The sequence below is a fragment of the Acanthochromis polyacanthus genome, chromosome 1 (assembly GCF_021347895.1).
Source record: "Acanthochromis polyacanthus isolate Apoly-LR-REF ecotype Palm Island chromosome 1, KAUST_Apoly_ChrSc, whole genome shotgun sequence".
Lineage (NCBI taxonomy): Eukaryota > Metazoa > Chordata > Actinopteri > Pomacentridae > Acanthochromis > Acanthochromis polyacanthus.
Window position 1 is genome coordinate 15997529 of NC_067113.1, and position 22069 is coordinate 16019597.

Sequence of the window (22069 nt, forward strand, 5' to 3'; positions counted from 1 at the left end):
GTGTCAGGACGATACCTATTTGATTGAAGTACTTCCGCAAAGGTCTACATGTAATTCTTTATCTGTGTATCACTTGTCGACACGATTTCCATCCATTAAATGTGATATTTAGTGTCCTGTTCTGTGATTTGTTGCCTTTTTCTGGGCTCACGCTTGCGGATCCCCACTGCAATCGAACGTGGTGAACATGCGATGGTCACGTCACACACTTTTGACGACGTAGACATAGTAGAATGAATGAGAGGCAGCCGAGAGCACGAGAGCCATGAGACAGACCCACGCCGAGCTTCACACGATGATGCTGTGAGGAGGATTTTTCTTCTAACGCTAAAAAACAGATAAAACAATCAGAACCACTTCGTCGTCTTGAAGCGCAATGGCACGAGGAGAGGGCGCGGAGCAGTTCTCGGCGACTTTACTGACAGTCAAACCTTTAAACACTGAGATCAAACCGGCAAAGGTAAGCGCTTGAAAGATTTCACCTTTAAAAAAAAAAAAAAAAAAAAAAAAAAAAAAAAAGTGGGGTTGTTCAAGTGAGGAGGATTTCTGCACCTTTTCTTTCTCATTCTGGTGCGTAAAAGGCGCCTAGATTCAAACTAACGCCGGTTAAATTTGTGGCCAGGACTTCCTTTCAAACGCTCGCATTGAATTGGAATTTCATCCTGTTCTGTCCATCTGTCCTCGAGCTCGTTTGTGAGGAGTACACTGCCGGGTTTAAAGGAACCTCATCTCAGTCAAAGTTGCCATTGTAACATTGTGACTTTAAGCTGCTCAGTTTGCTGAGGTGTAGCTGACAGATGTGTGACGTGGAGCTTCAGACTCCCATCAGGCACGACTGGCTCTTTGTTAACGACTATGAACAGTCTGTGGTAATGACATTGGCAATGGGGTGGTTGTGTAGAGAATCAAACCAGGCTTTCATCCTTTGAAAAATCAAAGTGCGTGTCTAACAGCGTCCAGATAATTCATCAGTGTTGGTATTTCACATGGGAAAGTGGAAGCATCTACAGCCAGTAATACCTTCTCATAGCAGATTTAAATCCAAGCTTGGCAAAGCTACTTATGGACATTAGACTTGTCTCAAGGGGAGTGAATGAAAGAAAAAGCCTCTCTGGAGCTGAAACTATCATGATTGATGGTTACAGTTGCCAGAGATTCACTAGATCCAGTGACTGTAAGGTGAGAATTTAAACTAGTTTGGACTGATGGAGCTATGCCGCCTTGGGATATATTCTTTGAATTCAGAAGTTGTCAGTCCAGTCCTGTTAAACTCTCAAGGACTCTGTGGGTCCCTTCTACAAAAGTCATTAAAGGTTATCCACACGCTGCCTCTCTATATTTAGCTTCAATTTTATTTTTACTTCCACAGCCTGGCGATGGCGAGCTCAGGGATCTAGCAGGGGAAGCTATGCCTGATTTGTTTAAGGGTGACAATTTTCTCTCAGCAGAGGCGATTCTAAATTTGAGTCAGCTGTGGTTCTGAATGAGCGCCCACAATCACCCCTCGCTGACATCACCACACTCTCACAGGTGATCGGCCAATGGCAGGCTGTTGGCTACAATGCAAAAAAAAAGTCACGCTACCCCTAACACACTACTGCTAGAGAGCCAATAGCTGAGTTGCTGTGATGTGGTGATGCAGTTGGAGTGAACTAGAGTAACCTCGCCGGCTCACACGGCGTTCCTGCAGGTTGTAATACTGTATCAGCTTTTTCCCCAAGAGTCAGACTCAGGCATGGATGAGGGCATTTGAGCAGAAAACGGGGATTAACAGATAGGGAGGTGTAGATAATGATGATGTGGCATGCCGCTGCCCTTCATTTACAGCTCCCTAAGGAATATGAGTGTTTCAGTGTTTACAGTGAGATGCACAAATCATTTTAAAGCCAACTTAACGTCATTATCACCCCCTCTGCCCCTTCCCTTCTTGTCTTCCAGCCAAAGAAAGGGAAAACTCGTCTGTCTGTGTGCAGTAAGCTGTGCTATGCCTTTGGCGGAGCTCCGTACCAGATCACAGGCAGCGCTCTGGGCTTCTTCCTCCAGATCTATCTGCTCGATGTGGCACAGGTGACTCACAAGACAGAGGAGAATGATGCTACAGAAGTGAAATGCTTTTTTTTTTTTTTTTGTAGTGACATTCGCTGATCTTGAAATACAAGTGCACAAACACACAATGATTAGCTCCGAGGTCAGAGTTTGTGTTCACTCCACGGAGCCTCATCGCTTTAACAGCCTCCGTCCTGCAGTAGTCGGTCAAGCGCATTAGCCTGGACTCCTGCTGCTTTGCTTTGTTACTCAATTAGCAAATGAGACTTTTCCTCAGCACACAGTAGGAACCGAAATAAAGGCCATTCAGCTCAACGGATGAGATCATTGTTGCGACTCTGAATGCTACTTTGTTCATAAAGAAATTACACACTTGTGTGTTTGGCTGCTGTTGTACTCAAGCCCTGAACATGTCTCCATAACCTCACTGGTGTCATAGCTCCTCAGAGCCTTTCTCCATATGAGGTAGTATTTGGCAGCCTCAGTGTTTTGGTCTCAAGTCTCTTTTTTTCCATGCCCCCCTCTCTAGCTGGATCCCTTTTATGCCTCCATCATCCTGTTTGTTGGCCGGGCCTGGGATGGTATCACAGACCCGACGGTGGGTTTCCTGGTGAGCCGGAGTAGATGGACCAGCATCGGCCGCATGATGCCCTGGTAGGTATCACAAAGCAGCTGAGATGTTTAGTGAAATGAGTTGAGCTACAGGAGAAATGCGAGTCTAATGTACTGGCAAAAAGTCAGCCCATGAGACGTTAGCAGTAACCATGGCAACAAGCTTGAAGGAATAAAAAAATGGTACGACTGTAAGAATGCAATGTGGCTGGCTTAATGTGTAGAAAATCCAATGCAAGTCACCAGCAGAACCATCCAGTAAAGCAACTCCGCTCTGTGCAGCATTTAGTGGAGCCATAGGAAGAGCTTGTACCTAAATGGGTACGAGAGGAACTCTGCATGGTGTAGGAAGGTTTTTAGTATCCCACCCATGCTTCTGTCGGCACACTGCTGCATTGCACATGCACGTGTAAATTCCAGCTACATGTGAATGTGTTGGTCTGCTCTGTGGAACAGCTGGACAAATGCATCCTCACTTCTTGCCAAAAGCTGGGTTTTGCTTTATCTCCTCATAGCTGTGACAAGCAGAGATGAATGATTTACTTTAATGATGTTACACAAAGCATTAAAAGTAAAGGGAGACAGTTCAGACTGTCGAATTGTAAAATTCAAAGCTTCTCTTTGCATAACCAAATGTATCCAGTTGAGCTCATGGAGGAAGCAGCTTGTGAAGGAGGATGACCTTGACATTCTGCTGGCAGGATGAAATGCGATCATGTTGCTCACAAACCGTCACTGCAGGCCGTGATAGAATTTGCAGAGAAGCGGAACTCAATGTTTTTACAGGCTTTCTTCTCACATATTGTCACTCAAGTGATATCTAGAGGCCGGTGGGAAGTCAAAAACACCAGCTACTGTGCACGAGCTCCACGTCATACGTTGAAGTGTGTGTGAAAAGGGGGGAGGGGAAGCTGTCAGTTTGTGCTGTGATTGGTCCAACCCACAACACACCATCAGCTTCAAACCAATAGGGGTGTGTCCCTCTTTGTGTGCACGTGTGTTGCATTTGGAGGATGGTTTTGATTGCAGAAGCACAGAAAGGTTACCTTGGGTCAAAATGGCAATTATAGAGGTCATTGTTTAAAAAAAAAAAGGCAACATGTACGTGACACCACGGTGCATCAGAGAAGAGATGTCTTTCATTTCATCTCCTCACTTGTCCTCCTCAGCATGCAATATGGCAAATAAAGACACTGCGGTCTGTGTTCAGTCACGGCTGGAGCTCTATTTCCAGATATATTAGCTCTCACTGATCTGAATTTATGCAGAGATCAGAGCAAACCAGGAGCTCTTTCTTATTCGCCGTGTGCGAGGAGGAGGTTTCATTTCACCATGTGTGGATGTAGAAGTGTGGCATCAAATGAGGAAACCTCCCTCTACGTTTAGTAAGAATCGGTCTTTATTGCTTCTGCAGGACAGTCTGGACGCAAGACATTGACTTTAGGCCAGCAGCTGCCCTCTTTTAATCTAGAAGCTACTCAGCTGTTTGTTTGAGCTAGAAAATAGGATTTAGAAAGCACTCTGCGTGAATGATTGTCCTCAAAACAACTTTTTTCGGGTGTGTTAATGCGATTAAGAGACACGTGGTTTCCCATTGGCACAAAAACACTGAGTTTTACCCACTTTGTTGCTAGTTTGGGGAAAAAAAGGTTCTGAAGTGTCACCAGCTTCCCTGACGGAGGTTTTGGCACCGAGGTCAGCTGGAGGACGTACAAAACCGAGGAAAAGGCTGCCGAGTGGGGTGAGAGTGAGGTGGGCCAGAGCGGCCTCGCCATTGGGCCGGCCCACCCTCGCCTCCTGATGCAGGCCTGACTGAGCCCTTTCTCTACACATGAGCTCCAACAGGGCAGGATTAGGGGGATTATACACAAAGCAGCTGGGACAGAGCAGACAAGAAGTGACTGCGAGGGAGGGAAAAATGAAAAGCGGGGTTATGCTACTGTAACAGTGGACCGAATTCAAACACAGCAGGAGAACACTGGGACTCTGTCTAACGCACAGAATGAAACACAAATTAGAAGAAAAAAATCCTTGTTTGGTTCATATCAAGCTCTCTCCTAAACAGTTCTCCACTCTTTTCCCCCCAGGATCCTTTTGTCGACTCCGTTCGCGGTGCTGACTTACTTCCTCATCTGGTACGTGCCTCCATTTGAGGAAGGAAAGGTCGTCTGGTATCTGATCTTTTACTGCCTCTTCCAGTCAATGCAGACGGTTAGTACCTCATGCTGACACACATCGATGCTCTGTTCCTCTCGGTTTCCACTGAGAAGGCTGGTCTAACTGTGTGAATGTTTTTGCAGTGCTTTCATGTTCCGTATTCAGCCCTCACCATGTTCATCAGCAACGACCAGAAAGAGCGAGATTCCGCCACTGCCTATCGTACGTCAGCCTTCCTGCGTGATTTTAAAATGGTTTTACGTGTGTGTTGCCATTCATGCGCTCATGCTCCACACCTGTGCTGCTTTCAGGTATGATGGTGGAGGTGTTGGGCACAGTGCTGGGAACCGCAATCCAAGGCCAGATAGTAGGCGGCGCCTCCAACTGTCCCGATGAGACTGAACATGAGAACATCACAAACTCATCCAGAGTCAACATAACCAGAGCTTCACTGGATGAGACAGTGAGTCTCCTGCATGGTGTCTGATAAATGATTACATTCACAGCTGTTTGGTGCAACGTTCACATGAGTGTTGGTTAATTTCATACTGTCTTTTCTGTCCTTTAGAAAAATGCTTACTTGATGGCTTCAGGGGTCATCTGCGTCATCTACGTCGCGTGTGCTGTGATCTTGTTTCTGGGTGTGAAGGAGCAAAAAGGTAACACTCACGAAGATGATGAGAAAAGTTCTTTTTGCAAGGAGGATACTTGAATCAGAGGTGTTGACTCAAGATGCTAAACTTAGGCTCAAGTCAAAGTGAATGAAAGATCTTTACAAACAAAAAGTGAATTTTCCTGACACCTGATAGACTCAGTCCAGCTCTGCTTTGGTCAGTGAAAAACCAGAATAGATGAACAAAATTTGACTTTGCAAGTGCAAATGTTTGTAATTGCGTTACTGAAATAATAATTGCTCCACCACGGTGAAATTATGTGACGATCTTTGTACGTTTGTCTGTTAGCAACACTACTCATTAATGGACAGTGGATTTGGATGAAATTTTCAGGGAAGATCAGAAATGTCACAAGGAACACCTCCTTAGATTTCAGCAGTGATGTGGCTTATAGTCTGGATCCACAGATTTGATAGATTTCTGTATTGCGAGAGAGCGGCATGGTGTCACGGTAACTATGACAAGTAAACGCTACGTCAGCTGCCTGCTGATGATCACATGATTGCGATCCTACTACAAATCGACCACTGTAGTCTTATCCATCGGAAATGATACAAGGAACAATTGTGTAAATTGTGGGGACATTTGAGTCCCTTCAATTCCCACCACCCGCTACATATTTAGGTCACGAGATTCTGTATCCGTACATAACGTACACATGCATAACACGCCTATGCTCAGTGCAAGGTCATTTTGTTTGTTGGTAAATCTAGATTAAATGGCCACATTCTATGTTGCCATGATTTCTGCCACGAATTCTTTCAGGATTTCAGCCGCTGGAAATGAAACAGCGACTGAGTAGCCTCAGCTACTCAAATGTTATCATGTTTTTCTTAAATGCTTTGTTAGTTCTGTAAATTCGGAACACTGCTACCTTGTTGAAAAGCCTAAAACATCCTCAAATTTAGTGATCGCTGTTCATCATGTCTTCTTTAGCAGTCAGAATGCAACATTTACAGACTTGCTTCAGGCCAAGAACTGAGACATGCTGTGGTCTTGACACACCAAGACTTTTCGCCACCGCAGATTTCAGGATTGCATTTGAACCTCTCATCAAAAAACACATCGGAAGCAAAAAATGTGGAGGCCACATTCTGACTAAATTTCTCTGCACGATACAGATTAGACGAATAATAATATTATCTTTTATCATGAAGGGTGTTTTGTGCTTTAGATTCCTTACAGCTGTCCTGTCTTTGTTCTCTTCTCTTCAATGTTGGATTCCAGAGAGTGGGAGGAAGAAGTCAGAGCCGCTCACCTTCCGTAAGAGCCTCTGGGTGATCATGACTCACGGACCGTACGTTAAACTGGTCATCGGCTTCCTCTTCACCTCACTGGCCTTCATGGTGCGTTTCATTGTTTGTGTCAGTTAGGATGCTGCAGTTATTTTGTATTAGTCATATTAACGTTTCGGCAAATTACCTGATTCCAGTCTTCATGCTAAGTGGAGTTGACTAACAGAAGTATCAGTGTCTCATATAACTGTATTTGTTGTGACTTTAGCTTAGAATTGACTCTTCTTTTTATCTGTTGCAGCTACTGGAGGGAAACTTTGCCCTCTTCATCACCTACGCCCTCGGTCACAGGAAGCACTTCCAGAATATTCTCCTGGTCATCATGGTGAGTGTTTCTATTTTCCACTAAAGTGTTCTTCTCATAAAAGCCCTGATCAGGATGGGATTTAGAGGACACCAGTGCAGTCCGCAGCAGAAAGCCCTGCAGCACAGAGTAAATAGTTTTCAGCTGCTGCTCTGAGGCCGTCCCTCACGCGAGGAGACGCACGGCATTGAGGCTGAAAGGGCAGATTTTCAGGGTGAGAGGAGGTGTTTGGGCTCCTGGGAACCTGTCTCCTGCATGCTCGCTCTACGTTCGCAGGAGATCAAGGGAGGGAGGCGGGCACACAGTGGAGCTTTTGTTGCCCGGGCAACCCTTCCCTGCCACCATGGGAACTGCTGCTACTGGCCATGCCCTCCTTTCCGTCCTCCCCTCACTGCTTTCTGCTCCGGTGCACTTCCCTCCGTTTGGGAGTGGAAGCGTTTTTGGACACAGTGTGTCATATTTGGAGGCGGTGGGAGGAGAAAGAAAGCATTCTCCACAGAATTTGCCTGCAGTTGAAGTTTGCATTTTCTCATTCTTCTGATTGAATCGACTGCTTGTTCTTGTGTGGTCATTTAACACTGGTTGATCACAGTTGGCCTCGAGGTCAAAGATCATCTGCCCCCTGCAGGGCTGAGTTGAAAAGAGCATATTGTCCCCTTGTCCTTTGACCCCCTTTCAGTGGTCACTTTGTTCTTGTCACTTTTCCCACAACCCTTAATGAAACCCAGTTAGACTTTTGATGGAATTCACAAGAAAATCTGTTTATTTTTCTCACATTATTCCTTCAATTTGTGTTAAGTTATAAATTCATGTTAACTTCCATTGCGGAAACGTTGCTAACATTTTTGCTAGCTTATGATTTCTACACTTGTTTTTAATGTAAAAAGGTCTTATATTACAAAGCAATCAGTCTCATTAAAACATAGTTGACATTAAAGAGTGTTTTGTACAATAAACCAGCATTTTTTTTCTTAAACACAGTTATATAAGACCATATACAACACAGGATTTGTTGTACTAAAGCTAAAACCTACAGAAAAAGCTGCTTTCATTACCTGGGTGAATTCCGTTTTTATACTCTTGTGTTCCACCACAATCAAATACTTCACACAGCAAATAACTGCGCAATGCCAAAAAAATGTCGAGGACAATGTCTGAGTGTCTCCGATGATGGTTACAAGGTTTTCTCCCACATAGGAAATGTGTGTTAGGCATCTATTTTGTGACAATGAGTGAGAGTACAGATACATATTTGTGTCTGTAAAATGTAGATTAGAAAAATATAATCCGCTTTAAGAATCTACTGTCTCTGCCTTCTGGCTGTTTTGAACATAAAACGACATAAAGGGCTGTTCTTCACTGAAGTAGTACATGAGAGGACTCAAGGATGCAGTCTGTGTACATGTAGCAATAAATAAGACATTTCCAGTTACAAAATCAGTTACTCAACATTTCCAGCTTTTGCCTGTGTGACAGTGCCAGATTTATCGTTGTGCCACCAACATAGAGACTCGAAAGCTTAAGAAAGAATGAATTTTAAAAACACAAACCTGTAATTAAACTTCATGAGTACACTTAGTATTAGTTCTTTTAATTCTACCAAACATTTGCATTCAGTGGGATGATTTCCAGCTGAAAAGTCATCCCTCTCTGGTGGGCAAACTAAGCGATAATGGTGTTTCTTACTTCCCTCAAATGCATGTTTGGTCTCCAGTACAGCTACAACTTGTTTATTTTCCACACTGATGGGACAGTGGTTACCTCAATGCAACAAGAATCTGTAACATCTGATCATGAACAAATGACTGAGTGTTCTCCCTCCCATGATAAAACTAATATAACTGCATCACCATTTGTTTGCCTTTTTCTCACATGCAAGCAGTATGTGATATGTGTGGGAGCAGGAGTCCAATGGGAGCGCTCCCCTGTGGAAAAAATAGCAAATCACCAATCGCATGTGTGCTTCCTTGATGATATTTAATGGAGTAATAATTCTAATAAACCTTTGTCATTTTTTTTCCAGCTTTCTGGGTCCCTCACCATCCCGTGGTGGCACTGGTTTCTGACCCGGTTCGGGAAGAAGAAAGCAGTTTACTTTGGCATCTCGGTTAGTAGTACATGTTTTTTGTAAATCAAGGCAGAAAATGGTGTCACTCTTGCTGAGACCTCACCTCAAAGATGATGTGTTTTTTTAGTTTAAAAGTACTAACATTTTTCTGTGTCTTTAAACAGTGGGCCGTACCCTTCATGATCCTGATCGTCTCTATTAAGAGCAACCTGGTCGTTTCTTACTTGGTCTCGGTGGCAGCCGGTGCGAGTGTGGCTGCAGCGTTCCTCCTCCCTTGGTAAGCATGAGCTCATCCACAGAACCCACCCTGGTTCCATATGCAGACATGGGTTGTTTAAGTTTTCTTCTAAATGTTTTTTTTTCTTTTTCTTTTTGTTGCTTCCAGGTCAATGCTTCCTGACGTAGTGGATGACTTCAAAATTAATAATCCAGACATCCACGGTCATGAAGCTCTCTTTTACTCCTTCTACGTGTTCTTCATCAAGTTTGCCTCTGGAGTATCTCTGGGTATCTCCACCCTCAGTTTAAAGTACGCTTACTTGTCCATTTTTCTTATTATTGTTCATATCTATTGTCATTTTGTCAGAAATTGAAATTGTTTTAATACTCTACCTCCTATATGAGATTACCTCTTTAAAGCTCATTTGTCTGGCAGTCATGTGGTCGACAATCGCATAATCCCTCAACTTAGCATTTTGCCAAACTGTATTCACATCAGCTCAACGTTTCTCCCTTGATCTGCATTTTTTCGCAGATTTGCCGGCTATGTGACCGGGGACTGTGTACAACCCGAGGCTGTCAGTTTAACCCTGAAGGTGCTGGTGTCTCCTGTGCCCGTGTTTCTGATTGCCGTGGGACTGTTGATACTGAAGACTTACCCCATCGATGAGGAGAGGAGGCAGGGCAACCGAAAATTAATGCAGCAAATGTTGTAAGTGAAGCATGAAATGAGTGTTGTTGACACACAAGTCTTTATCCACGATGACCAAACAACAAGTTTGGACAACTGTTACATTGCAACAGGACTTGTTGCAAGACCAAAATAGTAAGGAGCCAAATTCAGCTCTGTTCTGTAAACCTGAGCTAAATTCAAATGAAATCTTAACAAAAGCTCTTTTCCCCCCCAGTGTTGCCATTTGTGTGTGACTCTTGGCTGTTCCCTCGTCTTTAAACAGGGACTCTGAAGCAGACTCCGAAAGCTCAGAACTTGGGAGTTGCGTGTAGCAGCAGAGGATGAGCCGACCACCATCGCTGGTTTGCGTGTTTGCACAGGCTGTTGAGGGACCACCGGTTTTCTGGACTGACACTGGAGGGACCACAGACCACTACTGAAGCATCATCAGCTTCTAAACGGCTCCCTCCAGCGGCTCACACTGGTTTACGTCTCCCTCTAGTGGCGGGCCGCTGTCAACTCGTGTGAAGAGTGTTTTCTGTTGTCCTACATCTCCAGCTGTGTCCCAGATGAATTCCGTTTACAAAAACTAAAAAGCAACCACAACACAAAAATCTACAGTGTGTATTTTTGTCAGTGTAAAACCAAAGTCCCAGGTTCACTTCGTCTTTACACACTCTGTCCTTTTCAGTGGTTTTCTCTCACTCTTTAGCTGAAATACAGCAGGAGATCTGTGTAAATTTTAACTGAAATGGACAGAAGTATCGCACCGCTTCATTATTTAATCATATCTCACACACACATTTTTGTTTGCCTTCAGCAGCTACAGCTCCTATAAACAAACTGATGCTGGTTTGAGTTTCACTCAGCAAAGAGAAGTCTCTTTTTCCAAAGATGTAAAGTTTACTGACATGTTCCTGGAGCTTTCAGTTTCTGTTTTACATCTCCAGCTGTGAGCAGCTCCTTGATGCCTTCTAGGGACAATAGTATTCATCCTTGTTACCACTCTATGCCTACACTACATCCTCAAAGCCTATTTAGAAATGCGTTGGCATTGAGAGATTTGTGGTATCGTTCTTGACACATTTATTTACTGGTTTACGGGATCTGACAAACACTTGTGCAGATTGGAGTGTGACATTACCTGTGATGTTTACTATGTTTTAGCTGTGAAGCGTCCTGTTCAGAGGCTGCTCTGGAGGAAATGTTCAGTATGAGCCCTTATTTATGAAGGGCATGATGGCACTATTCCACTAATTGGAGTTGTACTGACCTTTGCTGCAGTTTCTACTTTTTGCTTTATAGAACTTTTCATAAAAGCAAAAACTTGAAGTGTACCTCAATGTCCTGAAGGGGAAACGGCATCTTGCTAAAGATTATAATCTACAATATCTGACTCACTGCCTTACAGACACGTCTGATTAGTTGCAACTGAGATTTTCTGGTGAAGGATTGTTTGTTTTTTTTATGCTGCTGGAAAATGTTACACGTTCCACCTTCTTCTGCTTTAACCGTTCAGCCGATCTCCATCAGGTTCAATAGACATTTCTGAATGTGCTTTTACAGCTAAGTCAACTCCAGTATGAAGTCATTTCATCAGGCATGTTCTCACTCCTCAGGAGAGAAAAATGCTTTATTTAACTACTTATTTAAAGAAACTAAGGGATATCAGCTTTCTTATGGAAGCCTATGTGTATAATAATTAATGACTGATTATTGTTGACTGTATGAAGTGATTTGAGTCGTGGAAAAACTGAACATCGAAATGGGGATTTTTTTTTTTGTCCTTGCTGTAATGTCATTAAGAAGATGCCTTTGCAGAATTGTGACTCAAAAACCACAGCCTAAATGCAGATTTTGTTTGTTTTTTTAAAAAATTTATAAGTTGTGTGGGAGGAATTTGTTCTCACTTTAGATGACTTGGTCACCACAAATGATGGTTTATTTTTGGGGATTTCAACAAGAAATCATAATATATTTCTGAAGTTGCACTGAATGAACAGAATCAAGCTCATTACATCTCTCCTGGGCCTCCTTCTATGCTGCTGTTTGTATGAAGTGTAAATACTTTTTTCTGACTCTGATCATGATTAGCAATATTTCAATCAGTGAAGAGAGAAATCCATGTGCTGTAAATGTGTAATTTTAAGTCTATGAATAAAGTTTGTCTAGATAAAGAAAATGAATCTGTTCAGTTTTATTGAAATATCCCAGAAGCACTCCTAGATTTTAATGTGTAGAAATTTAGTTGCCAAACATATTTAGGAGCAATAGATTTGTGATTTAGTTTAAAAAAAGTACAGTTTCCTCCGATAATTTACCCTCATTATCTGATTTTATTCATTATTCCCCTTATTTGCTTTTAAGTCTGTTTGATTCTATTTCAAAGCAAAGTTACCATGAGCACTCAGTTAAACAAAGAAGTAACGATCCAAAGAAAACAGCTACAAGTTTCTTGCAGAGACTGAAATCAACCAAACAAACGAAGCTCAGCTTCTCCTGTTAGACAGCATGCTGCCAATTTATCACTTCTAATTATCTCCAGCCGTGACGGTGGTGCTTTTACGCGCGGATTGAAAGAGAAAGACAGAAGGATAGAAGTCAGTTGCGATGAAAACAAAGTGGCATCTCTTTGTTTTGTGGAGTGTTTTATCACTTGGCATCCTTAGAGCTGCAGCAGACACGTATGAATATCCATTTGCAAGAAGGAAAAGGGTTTTCAAATTGGGCACTCCAAAATCTAAACCAATAGATCTGTTAAAAATAGAAGGCAGAAAGTCCAGTCTGAGGTTACCTGCCAGCACAGCTCCGTTGCCTCTACTCAGATCCTATCTGCCTTCAAAGCCAGTAACACCTGGATCTATGAGTCAGGACGCAAACATCCAGTCGGACTTCGCTTTTCTCCCAGACGTCTCGGTAACCTGCTCCACGTCGGACTTAGTAGTTCGGGTTAGACCAGCTTTCTACGGTCTGGGCGCAGATGCAGACGAGCTGAAATTAGGCAGCAGCTGCACAAGCAACGGGCTCCTCAGACCATACGGTGACCTGCTCTTCACGTATCCACTGACAGCGTGTGATGGAGTGCGTGAGGTAAGATGTCCACGGGTGTCATTCGCCTCCAGACAATCCCCGCAAGTTAAAATCACAGTTTTTGACTTTCCTCGATAGCTGCCACGCGGTTACCTGGTCTACAAATTTGAGCTGCATTATGAGCCTTCGCCCAGGCGTTTTCCGAGCAGAGCGCATCCGATCAAAGTCCAGATTGAGTGCCGTTATCCAAGGTTAGACTTGTTTCCTCATTACTTTAATCGTCTATTGTATGTGGAGACTTGATCAGCATCTAAACCCTCCCAACCTTCCATCCTGCACAGAGACCATCATGTACACCAGCTGGCTGTGCAGCCCACCTGGCAAACCTATGTTATGCGTAAAAGGCTGAAAGGACGTCCGACTGATTTCCAAATCAAGTTAATGGATGGTATGCTAAAAAAAATCTAGTGTTCAGTCGCTACAGCATTGATTACGATATTTGTTTTGTTTGTTAACTGTTTGAATATTAAATAACTGTTATGAATCGCTCAATGAACTCTTAGATTTATGGAGCAAACCAGCCAAGTCCCACGTGTACCAGATTGGGCAAACTGTAAATGTCCAGGTTTCTGCTCCTTACCTCCCTGTTGGAGGAAAACTGTACATCAATAGCTGCTATGCAGCACCATCCAGTGACTCCAAATCATCCCTCCAATACGCCATCATAGACAACTATGGGTATGTATTGTGGACAACACATTTAAAACAGTTTGGCTTTGATCTTGGTGTCCATAATGTTGGATGTCATCCACATCATTAGCTGTATGATGGACAGCAGGCGAGACCCAGGGGCCTCTCAGTTCATTTCTCGGACAAACAAAAGCTTGAGGTTGTCCTTAAAGGCCTTCCAGTTTACCATTGACCCTGACACTGAGGTATGATTGGAGGAACTACAATTTTCTTGATTTACACAACTACCTGCTGTGGCCTAATCCTGTTTCTGTTTTAGGTCAGCATCCACTGCAAATTATTTGTGACATCAGAGGACCCAGGTTCTACACACAAATCCTGCACATACACAGGCAACAGGTGAGCACATCACAAACCAAAACAGTACATTTTAGATAGATTTTCAGTGGTTTCCAGGTGGATTGAACATATCTGCACCATAACAGGTGGAAGGCCCTCACTGGTGATGACTCCATATGTGAATGCTGTGAGTCACAATGTGTGACCTCTAAACGTCGGAGAGCCATGATGGAAGGTGTGTGATGGTTTTTTTGTAGCCTTTGTTGGATTTCAAAAGAAAAATATAAAAGTGCTTTGATGATAAGCATCAAATCTCTAGCTGTCAGCTTTGAAAAGTGACGTTTGATGTCTTTTATTTTCCAAAGGCTCTGCCAGAAGTGGGCCGTTGTTGGTTTCAGATCAGCCGTACACACCAGAGGAAGGCTTTCTACCAGTCAGATCCTCTATCTTTAGCAAGAGAAAAGAAGAGACCGCAGAAAAACATGACATCGCTGAGCTGCACAGTCATGAAAAGCTCTGGGAAAGTGAGGACGTGGTAAAGAATGATGATGGTTTAGCTGAGGAGGAGGAGCAGCTTCAAGAAGAAGGAATTACCTTTGGAGAGATGAAAGAACCTGATTTAAATGAGTTAAGTTTTAGGGAGAGGGTTTTGGATGACAAATGGAGTGAATCTGAAGTGAGGAGCTTACATGAGTTTGAGCAGGACGGATCGGGACATGAAGAAAAAGATCTTTCAGGGAGCAAAGTGAAGGAGAGATTTAAGGGGAAGGGTGAGATTTCTGACATGGATCAAATGATGAATCTGAGTCAGAAAGAAGGTGAAGGGCTCCATCACTGGGTGCAGGTGGAGGAGATGTTACCATCAGAAGTCAACTTACAGAGAAAGGTTGAGCCACCTCACTCTGAAGATGGGGTAGAAAACATGACATATACAGGCAGAGGTGAAGCGAGTGAGAGGATGATAGCTTTGGAGGATCAGAGGAAGAATGACAGCAGCCTGGCAGATGTGGATGATGGGGAGAGCACATGGTATTTCACATGGAGGTAGTGTTACATCAGTGAATGGAGTACTCTGCTCCAACTCTCCATAAGAAAAGTCTTTGACTCATTTCAATAAAAGTAAATATGAAAAAGCAGTTACCTGACTTTCTTTTGTCAAATCATTTTGCTTGACTTCCCTCATAATCACAATTCATTTGAAAACTATTTTCTTTTCGTGAGATTACGAAATTTGTTTATCTTGTAGCTGAAAAGAGAAGTTTTATCACTGTGATTTTTTTCCAACTAATATTAAAAACAGAAGGCATCCGTAAATCTGTATTCGTATGTTTGGATCATATTGTACTATACAAACTTCAGGCTCAAGCAAAGTAAAGACTGAAGTCAGAAAATGTATACAAATGTCACAGGAACAACAACAACCTTGTAAGATTTTTTTTTTTTTTTAAAAAGGCTGTCCTCAGTCAGCACAACAACTTGATTTGTCCATAAATCTTTAATTTTTTCTTTATGAATGATTTTCTTACATTATAGTCTCTAAAACCAGTTTGAAATCCAACACAAACATCTCAGTGTTTGAGCCACAACAACTGTGAGGAAAGGCAACACTTCCAATATCAGTAACTAAAAGCAGCAGAAAACGTGCTCCGTAATAATGACTTTAGTATTGCTTTATGTCTGCATTTTCGGTGACGTGAATTGCCTTGTGCATAGATAGGTTTGGAAGAATAAAAAACAACCTGGGATTCTTGAAAACATAAATTTGGATATGATTGTGCAGTGACACAAACAAACTTGATTTATATTATATTAGAATTTAACAAGCAAAGCAAAGGTGACACTCCTCTGAACATGACAGGAAAAATAAGTTAGATAATATTTCATTAACAAATATAATTGGTGTGGAAACTCTCTTAGAAAATACACAGAACAGAACTCTGTAGAACAAATCCATTATTACTGTATTTGTTAAATATACATAATGTTGCTATATTTACAGATGAGCGCCCAAAAGTCCCAAGTACTGACTAAAGCTCCGATTCAGCAGGACACAAGTGGTACAATCACTGTTTGACACTAGAGGGCGATATATCCCCATCTCTTTCAACAGCAAAGCTCAGAACACCCTCTGGCAAAGAAAATATACAGCATTTACTCTGTAAAATGCAAAATAAGTACTTCAGGAAATTAAAACCAACACCATTAAATCAAATCACTCAAGAACATTTCAAAATGTAATTTTTGAAATAAGGATTGCATTCATCCAATTTCAGCTTCTTGTCTACCACACACAGACTTGCAATGAAGTAAATGTTATTGGTAAGTCCTTCCCAGGTGTCCTTCAGTCTTTACAATCATGTAGACGATGTCTCTTCTCCTTCAACAGTACCCGCTGTCCCATTTGTTTTCTCTGCGGCATCTGAAACTGGAAAATGGGACAGAATTAGTTTGATGGGAAACAAAATGGTTGTACAAAAACAAAGCAGTAACGGCTAAATTGAATTTTCGCTCTTCATGCAGCACAGCTCTAGGAATGGCAGTGTCAGTCATTTGGTCCACTTGTTTGAACTGCTGGATAGATGAGCATGAACTTTTCTACATCTTTATTCCACCCTTTGTTTCAACTGCAAAGGCTTTGGTGAACCATTGGCTTCCATCTCTTTTATTTTGTCCAATACTTTTGGTTTAAGACCAAATACCTGTAAAATAAATGACATTGTCATCAGCCTAAGCTGTACTTTGTATATATGCTGATTAGCAAAGGTTAGCATAGTAACATGCTAAACAAAGACAGTGGTAGATTTTACACCTGCTAAAGCTGATGGTGAATAATAAGAACCATATTCTGTGCCAGGAGTTTTAGTATTATTCTAAGATAGCTAACCCTACTGCTAAATCTCTACTCACATCATTTAAGCAGCCCTAATTAACTATTTTTGATGCATTCAACCAAACTGTGCAGCTCAAATTAAGTGAATTTCAATTTGCATTGACTGCTAACAATTATGCTTGTACAGCTAGTCTATTAACAGTTTGTTGATGCTTCAGTATTTCTTTACCATTTCTTTTTAGCAAATGGACCTAATATCACTTGCAAAAATTCCCAATACCTTCGACTCCAAGAAACAAGTCGGAGGCTAAAGTGCACCAACCAGCCACAACATGAAAAGCAATGGCAGATTAGGTGAATGGCATCAATCAAATTTATCAAGAACTCAACAGAGAGCACAAGTCTTTAGCATGACTGTGTATTCTAAAAATTTTTGACATCAGCGTTTCAAACAGAGGAGCTGAACCATCACAGTCTAAATCTGATGAGTTTAAAACATACAGAGCGATCTCTGTTACCTTTGATACTCTCTTGTTGCACTTCCTGTCCTGCAGTTTGCTCCTTGCTTTCGGTGGTTTCAACTTCCTTGCCCTTTGTTTTAGGTTTCTTTGCAACAGGTGGCGGCACCTTGACTCCTTTCTTCAATGACTCTGCTTCACTGTTCAACTTCGTCACAGTGGGAACCTCCACGTTCTTTTGTATAGTCTGTTTGTCCTCCAGCACTGGCTTAGTCTCAATCATCACCTTCTTGTTACTCTTGGAAAAGATAAAGCTTGCAGTACTGGTAGGGGACTTATGGAGGTCCATGGGTGATGTTGGTGAGTGCAGGCTGAGGCGAGATGTAGTGCCTTCTTTTGATCTGGCTGCTGTCCTCATACGGATGGCCTCCTGTAGATTCATGGAGGGAGAAGTGGTCATGGCAGGAGGAGACTTTTTCATAGGGGAGAGGGCTGTGGATGAAGATACAGGTGGAACCACAACTGAATGGGATTTGGGAAGAGTCGGTTGTGAAATGGATATGACAGGTGGAGATGAAGATGTGGGAGAGGTCATGATCAGAGACCTTCTGATGGGCTTCGGAGGAGCCTCACTACTGGCAGATGATGTTGGGACCTGCTGTTTTCGCATTATGACCTCAGCCTGTGGTTGTTCTTGAGTTTTAGGGGGCTCAGGGCTGCTGCTTGATGTGGTAACAATGGGAGTAGTTTCCTCTTGCCCAACAGGAGCAGGTGTCTGATCTTGGGTTTGGTTTTCTGTGCTTGAAGGACTAGGTAGGTCCTCAATGCTGGCAAGATCCTGTGCTTGAAAAGGTGGAGGGGAATCAATGTTTATGGGAGAAGGAGCAAATTCTTGAGTCTTTTCTGATGGAGGAGAGGTTGCAGGCGGCATTGAGATTTCAAATGGAGGTGTAGGCGGGGTCTCCTGGGTTGTTGGACAAACAGTATTTGGGGCTACAACCTGTGGCTTTTGGAAAAGCTCTACTGGAGGTGGAGGTGGAATACTCTGAGGGGGAGTGAGAATACTGTTAAATGAAGCTGGGTTAATCTCAGGTACAAAAGAGGTGCCCTCTTGTGAAAGATCAATCTCCTGCTCTGATGACTGTGGTTGTGATGGTTGGGGAGAGGGAGGTGGAATACTTTGTGGTGGAGTAAGTGTGATGACAGGTTGTGCCTCTTCAGAGATCTGAGAGGCATCATCTTGCAGAGGTGGAGTAGCAACCTCTTCATGGGGCAGAACAGAAACCTCTTCAGGAGGTGGGTGTGAGACCTCAGTAACCAGTGGAGGCGAGACCTCTTCAATAGGGGAGGGAGACACTGCTGTAACCAGTGTGGGGGAGAGGTCTTTAACGAATGGGAGTGCATTTTGAACCATGGGAACTGAAGATTTTTTGGGAGGCAGAGGAGAAACCTCAACAACCTGTGGAGGGGAGGCCTCTTTAACTGGTGTAGAAGGAATTACTGTAACCAGTGTGGGGATGGTGTCTTTAACAAGTGGGAGAGCATCTTGAACCACAGGAACAGAGAACTCTTTGGGAGGTGGAGGGGATACCTCAACAACCTGTGGAGGTGAGACCTCTTTAACTGGGGAGGGAGGCACTACTGTAACCAGTGTGGGGGTGGCCTCTTTAACTAGGATGGGCACATCTTGAACCACAGGAGCAGAGGACTCTTTGGGAGGTGGAGGCGAGACCTCAGTAACCAGTGGAGGAGAGACATCTTTAACTGGAGAGGGAGGTACTACTGTAACCAGTGTGGGAGTGGCCTCTTTAACGAGGAGGGGCACAACTTGAACCAAGGAGGACTCTTTGGGAGGCAGACAGGAAGCCTTGGCAGCCTGTGGAGGTGGGACTTTTTTAATTGGGGAGGGAGATATCACTTTAACCACTGTTGGAGAGATGTCTTTACCCAGTGGGAGCACATCTTGAACCACAGTAGAGGATGACTCCGTGGGCCTCACAGGAAAAACTTCTGGAGGTGGTGGTGGAGGAATCTCCTTTGTTGGTACCGAGACGTTTTTGATCGTAGGTGGTAAGATTACTGCAGTTGGGGGAGGGGGAGCTGCATATGGTGGGGGAGGTGGGATATTTAGGGGTTGAGATGTTATTTCCTGAGACACACTGTGTTTCTGTGGTTCAGCCCCTGAGATCAACTTAACACTTGCCGTTTTCACCACTGATGTAACAGGCGCAAGAATGGATGTCTTCGGTGGCACTTCGACTGGTAAAACTAGACCCTCTTCACCAAACAGTGGTGGAGGTGGAAGAGGGAAATCTGTCTCATCCGGCCCATTAAGGCTCACTTGTGAGATTGGTGGAGGTGGTTCAGGCCAGGATGACTCGGGGGATACAACAAGTTCTGCTGATTTGACAGTAGCAGCTTCTGTGGTCTGTCTGGTAAGGGTTTGGGGAGGATGGTGTGCCAGAGGTGGAGATGGCGATGGCGAAGTACGTACTAATGAAATGGCAGGTAACGTATTCATGTTAGTCTTTTCATCTGTAGGTTGGGTGGATGCCTTCTTAGCTGCTTCCTCTCTCACTGCTGCCAGCCTTTCTTCCCGTTTCTCTGTGGCCTTCACTAACATCCCATTTAATAAATCACTTGCTCTCACTTTCTCAACTTTACTACTTCCGTTCATATCTACATTCTGAGTCAGTCTTTCATTGTTCTCTTTCTCTGCATTTAAAATCGTACTTTCTTGAACTTTCTTTGTCTCCATCTCATGAAGGGATCCAATAACAGATTCTACTGTTACAGCTGGATTCTTATGTTTTCTTTCTAACACCAAGCTTTTCACAGAGCCCTCTGCAGATACAGAAGGAGACTGCCTCTGTTGTCTCCTGTCCTTTGGATTCTTCTTTACAATAGCATAAGTCTTACCAGGGGCTGGAGGTCCCAAGAGCAACTCAATTGAACGCGGGCTGTGAGCCCATACCTCAGGCGGAGGAGGTGGAGGGGCGTGGACCTTTGGTGGCGGAGGGATGTTGAAGAGTTCTCTCAAGGCCCGTACAGATGGGCTGACACTGATTGTGTCAACTGATGCAGGTTTAGGTTCCCCTGTGTTTTCAGGAGCCTCTGGCTGTGTTAGAATGGCTGGAGAAGAACCAGCAGAAGGGGATGCAGGAAATAACCTTTGAAGCTTTGCTAATAGGCCTTTCTTTTGCTTTGGAGATGGACTGTGATGTTGTTTTGAAACCTGTGGAGATGTGCTGGAGTAGCCACTGGATGGAGAGATCACTTTGCTTAGCTTATTCTCTTTCAGTGGTTCCTTCTTTTCTTGTGAAGCATCTTTAGAAACCTTTTCTGCATCCTTTTTAGCCTCCTCTGCCTTTAGTACCTCCAGCTGAGATTTTAAGGGACTAAATGACACAGAGCCTGTAGAGTCATCAAGAGAGCTGGTGTCAGCGTTGTAACCAGGGCTATCTACAGGCCTGGAGGGCACAGGAGAAGATTTTGGTTTGTTTTTTTCATTTTCCTCACGCGCAGCTGAGATGGTATTTAGAGAGGGTTGTACAGAAATGACCTTAACCTCTGCCAGATCGCGTGACCTTCGCTTCATCTTATTGTGGAGGGAATAGGAGCGACTTGGAGGAGGAGGAGCCCTCTTTGGCTTCATAACGGAGAGGCTACGCACAAACTGGCCATCTTTCTTAACCTCATCTACCTTAGTTAGGAGCTTGCCATTGGAGGTGCCTTTGGAGGACTTGTTAATGGACCTGTGAACACCAACTTTGTCCTCCTTAGCAGATGCATCTTCGTCCTGAGATGTCTTTTGCCTGGGAGTGCTGCTGCTGGAGATAGTTGATGTGTCAGATACCAAGGTCTCAGAGGAGTCAGAATTACTCCAACCAGAATTGTCGGACACGCTGGGAAAGTTTTGACGAGAGGCAGAGGTGATGGTGGAAGCTCTGGAGGAGGGTCTGGAGGAAAGCGTTCTGGATGAAGAGGCTCTAGAAGAAGCACGGGAGGAAGCTGGGCTGGACAGCACCAGGCTGCTCTTGCTGACTGTGCGGACACTGTTGCGACTCCGGCCACGGCTGATTTCCACCACGTCAATGGAAGGTGGCAACACAGCATTGGGAATGATTTTGGACATGTAAGCAGCCTGCGGCGACATGGTCATGACGGGGCTGGGCGGCTCCTGCTGGAGGCTGGAAGCAGTGGTCATCCAGGGAACAGCCAGTGGCTGAGGCCTCTGATCACCTTCCAAGTCAGGGCCCAGGTGGGGCAGCATAGCCAGGTCATCCCTATGACCAGCATGGGTGGCACCGAGCTGTTCGACTACGTCTTTGCTGAGAGGCTGGATGGCGTTCACAGCCTGAATGTTGGCACCTGCTCCCTTTTGTGACTCTACTGCATGTTGCGGCCCATCAGTGGTGGGGCTGCAATCAGTGTCGCCATTGTAAAGCTCTTCCTCATCTAACTTCTGAGTCAGTGTCCAGCCTGTTCTGTCAAGGCCTAATGAAAGACAAGAGGGGAAATTACCACATACTCACACAACAGAAATTTCAGTTTTTTGAAGTAAGAAAACCATCAGCACATTTACGGCATTAAGATAATCATCCTGGATACCACGGCATTCCTTAACGTAGTTCATATCAGTCAAAGAGTAATTCACAGGAGGATGGCTTTAGT

General features: G+C 43.8%; 3 protein-coding genes across 5 annotated transcripts in view; 2 read left to right on the top strand and 1 right to left on the bottom strand.

Moving 5' to 3' along the window:
* Window positions 1-212: 212 nt before the first annotated feature.
* On the top strand, window positions 213-12234 carry LOC110952149 (sodium-dependent lysophosphatidylcholine symporter 1-B-like). Its single transcript, XM_051955010.1, has 14 exons — window positions 213-460; window positions 1939-2067; window positions 2576-2700; window positions 4746-4869; window positions 4959-5037; window positions 5127-5278; window positions 5384-5474; window positions 6717-6835; window positions 7026-7109; window positions 9112-9195; window positions 9321-9433; window positions 9542-9685; window positions 9911-10087; window positions 10332-12234. The coding sequence occupies exons 1-14, from the start codon at window positions 377-379 to the stop codon at window positions 10378-10380; spliced, it is 1554 nt and encodes a 517-aa protein (XP_051810970.1). The 5' UTR covers window positions 213-376; the 3' UTR covers window positions 10381-12234.
* Window positions 12235-12392: 158 nt separating this feature from the next.
* si:ch211-67f13.7 (uncharacterized protein LOC565426 homolog) lies at window positions 12393-15243 on the top strand. 3 transcript variants are annotated; one of them, XM_051955697.1, is made up of 8 exons: window positions 12393-13138; window positions 13217-13329; window positions 13420-13526; window positions 13642-13816; window positions 13899-14013; window positions 14088-14167; window positions 14254-14342; window positions 14473-15243. In XM_051955697.1, the coding sequence occupies exons 1-8, from the start codon at window positions 12659-12661 to the stop codon at window positions 15153-15155; spliced, it is 1842 nt and encodes a 613-aa protein (XP_051811657.1). In that variant the 5' UTR covers window positions 12393-12658; the 3' UTR covers window positions 15156-15243. The 3 variants fall into 3 exon arrangements, with proteins under 3 accessions (XP_051811657.1, XP_051811660.1, XP_051811665.1); XM_051955700.1 differs by having other exon boundaries at window positions 13026-13329; XM_051955705.1 differs by lacking the exon at window positions 12393-13138 and having other exon boundaries at window positions 13318-13329; window positions 13420-13816.
* Window positions 15244-15583: 340 nt separating this feature from the next.
* LOC110952143 (titin-like) overlaps window positions 15584-22069 on the bottom strand; it is a 28066-nt gene continuing 21580 nt past the window's right edge. The window contains exons 7-8 of the mRNA XM_022195527.2: window positions 17456-21892; window positions 15584-16532 (exon numbers count right to left, since the gene is read on the bottom strand). Of these exons, the coding sequence (XP_022051219.1) occupies window positions 16462-16532; window positions 17456-21892 (4508 nt within the window). The 3' untranslated portion in view covers window positions 15584-16461. The remainder of the gene's footprint in view (window positions 16533-17455; window positions 21893-22069) is intronic.